Source organism: Opisthorchis viverrini, assembly GCF_000715545.1.
Source record: "Opisthorchis viverrini unplaced genomic scaffold opera_v5_557, whole genome shotgun sequence".
NCBI lineage: Eukaryota > Metazoa > Platyhelminthes > Trematoda > Opisthorchiida > Opisthorchiidae > Opisthorchis > Opisthorchis viverrini.
This window is the reverse complement of record NW_008752221.1, coordinates 9804-10564: the sequence shown is the minus strand read 5'-3', so window position 1 is coordinate 10564 and position 761 is coordinate 9804. Positions and strand designations below refer to the sequence as shown.

The 761-nt window shown below is 49.4% G+C and overlaps 1 protein-coding gene across 1 annotated transcript in view; it reads right to left on the bottom strand.

Annotated features, from left to right (window-relative positions):
- Positions 1 to 235: 235 nt before the first annotated feature.
- T265_11720 (hypothetical protein) overlaps positions 236 to 761 on the bottom strand; it is a gene marked incomplete at both ends in the record, with an annotated part of 6536 nt that continues 6010 nt past the window's right edge. The window contains 2 exons of the mRNA XM_009178454.1: positions 236 to 350; positions 471 to 733. Of these exons, the coding sequence (XP_009176718.1) occupies positions 236 to 350; positions 471 to 733 (378 nt within the window). The remainder of the gene's footprint in view (positions 351 to 470; positions 734 to 761) is intronic.

Here is a 761-nt window from a genome sequence, read left to right as displayed (position 1 = left end):
AAACTTGGGATGGAGAAAGGCCCTTTTTGATAATGGATACTGTCACCACCTGCCTACGACATTATCCTTCTCCCAGATGCAGGCAAAGAAATCAGACAAGCGCTGACTGGGGACTTCACCCCGTCCTTGAACAAAGCACGTGAAAGGTCATCCGGACGAGATACTTGATGACACTTGAGGGTGCATATACCGTGATAGTCCTCCGAGGGCATAGGGGTTCCTGATCCACCCTTCATCAGCTGTAGGATCCAAATGAGTGGAGGCCGGTCACCATCATCACCATCGACAGCATGACATCAGTGTTCAACACCGATGCCTCACTGCCGTACAACCATGACTTATTTGAAAGCCTTATTGTAAAGAAAAGAGTAAAGGTGGACGGGGTATGGACTTAATGCTAGCTTAACACAATCATTCCGAGGTGCCTACACCTCCAGACATTCACTCAGGCAATCTTGATAGAAACTGACAACAAGAACGCCACTGACATCGGTTGGCAGCCATATCTTATAGTGTCTCCAACCAGGCAGTGAGGATCACGCGGTCCCCATCCTGGAAGGCGAGTAGCACCGACAACACCCAAGCGTTTCGTGATCTCCTTCATACTCCTCTGCCAAGTCAAAGGTTGGCCACCTCTCTGTTTACGCCACTCTGAATTGGACATGGAAAACAGCACTCTCTTCGGCAAACGATGGTTCGGCATACGTAACACATGTCCCAACCAACGCAGCTTCTGGTGCTGGACACATTCTTCAATGGAA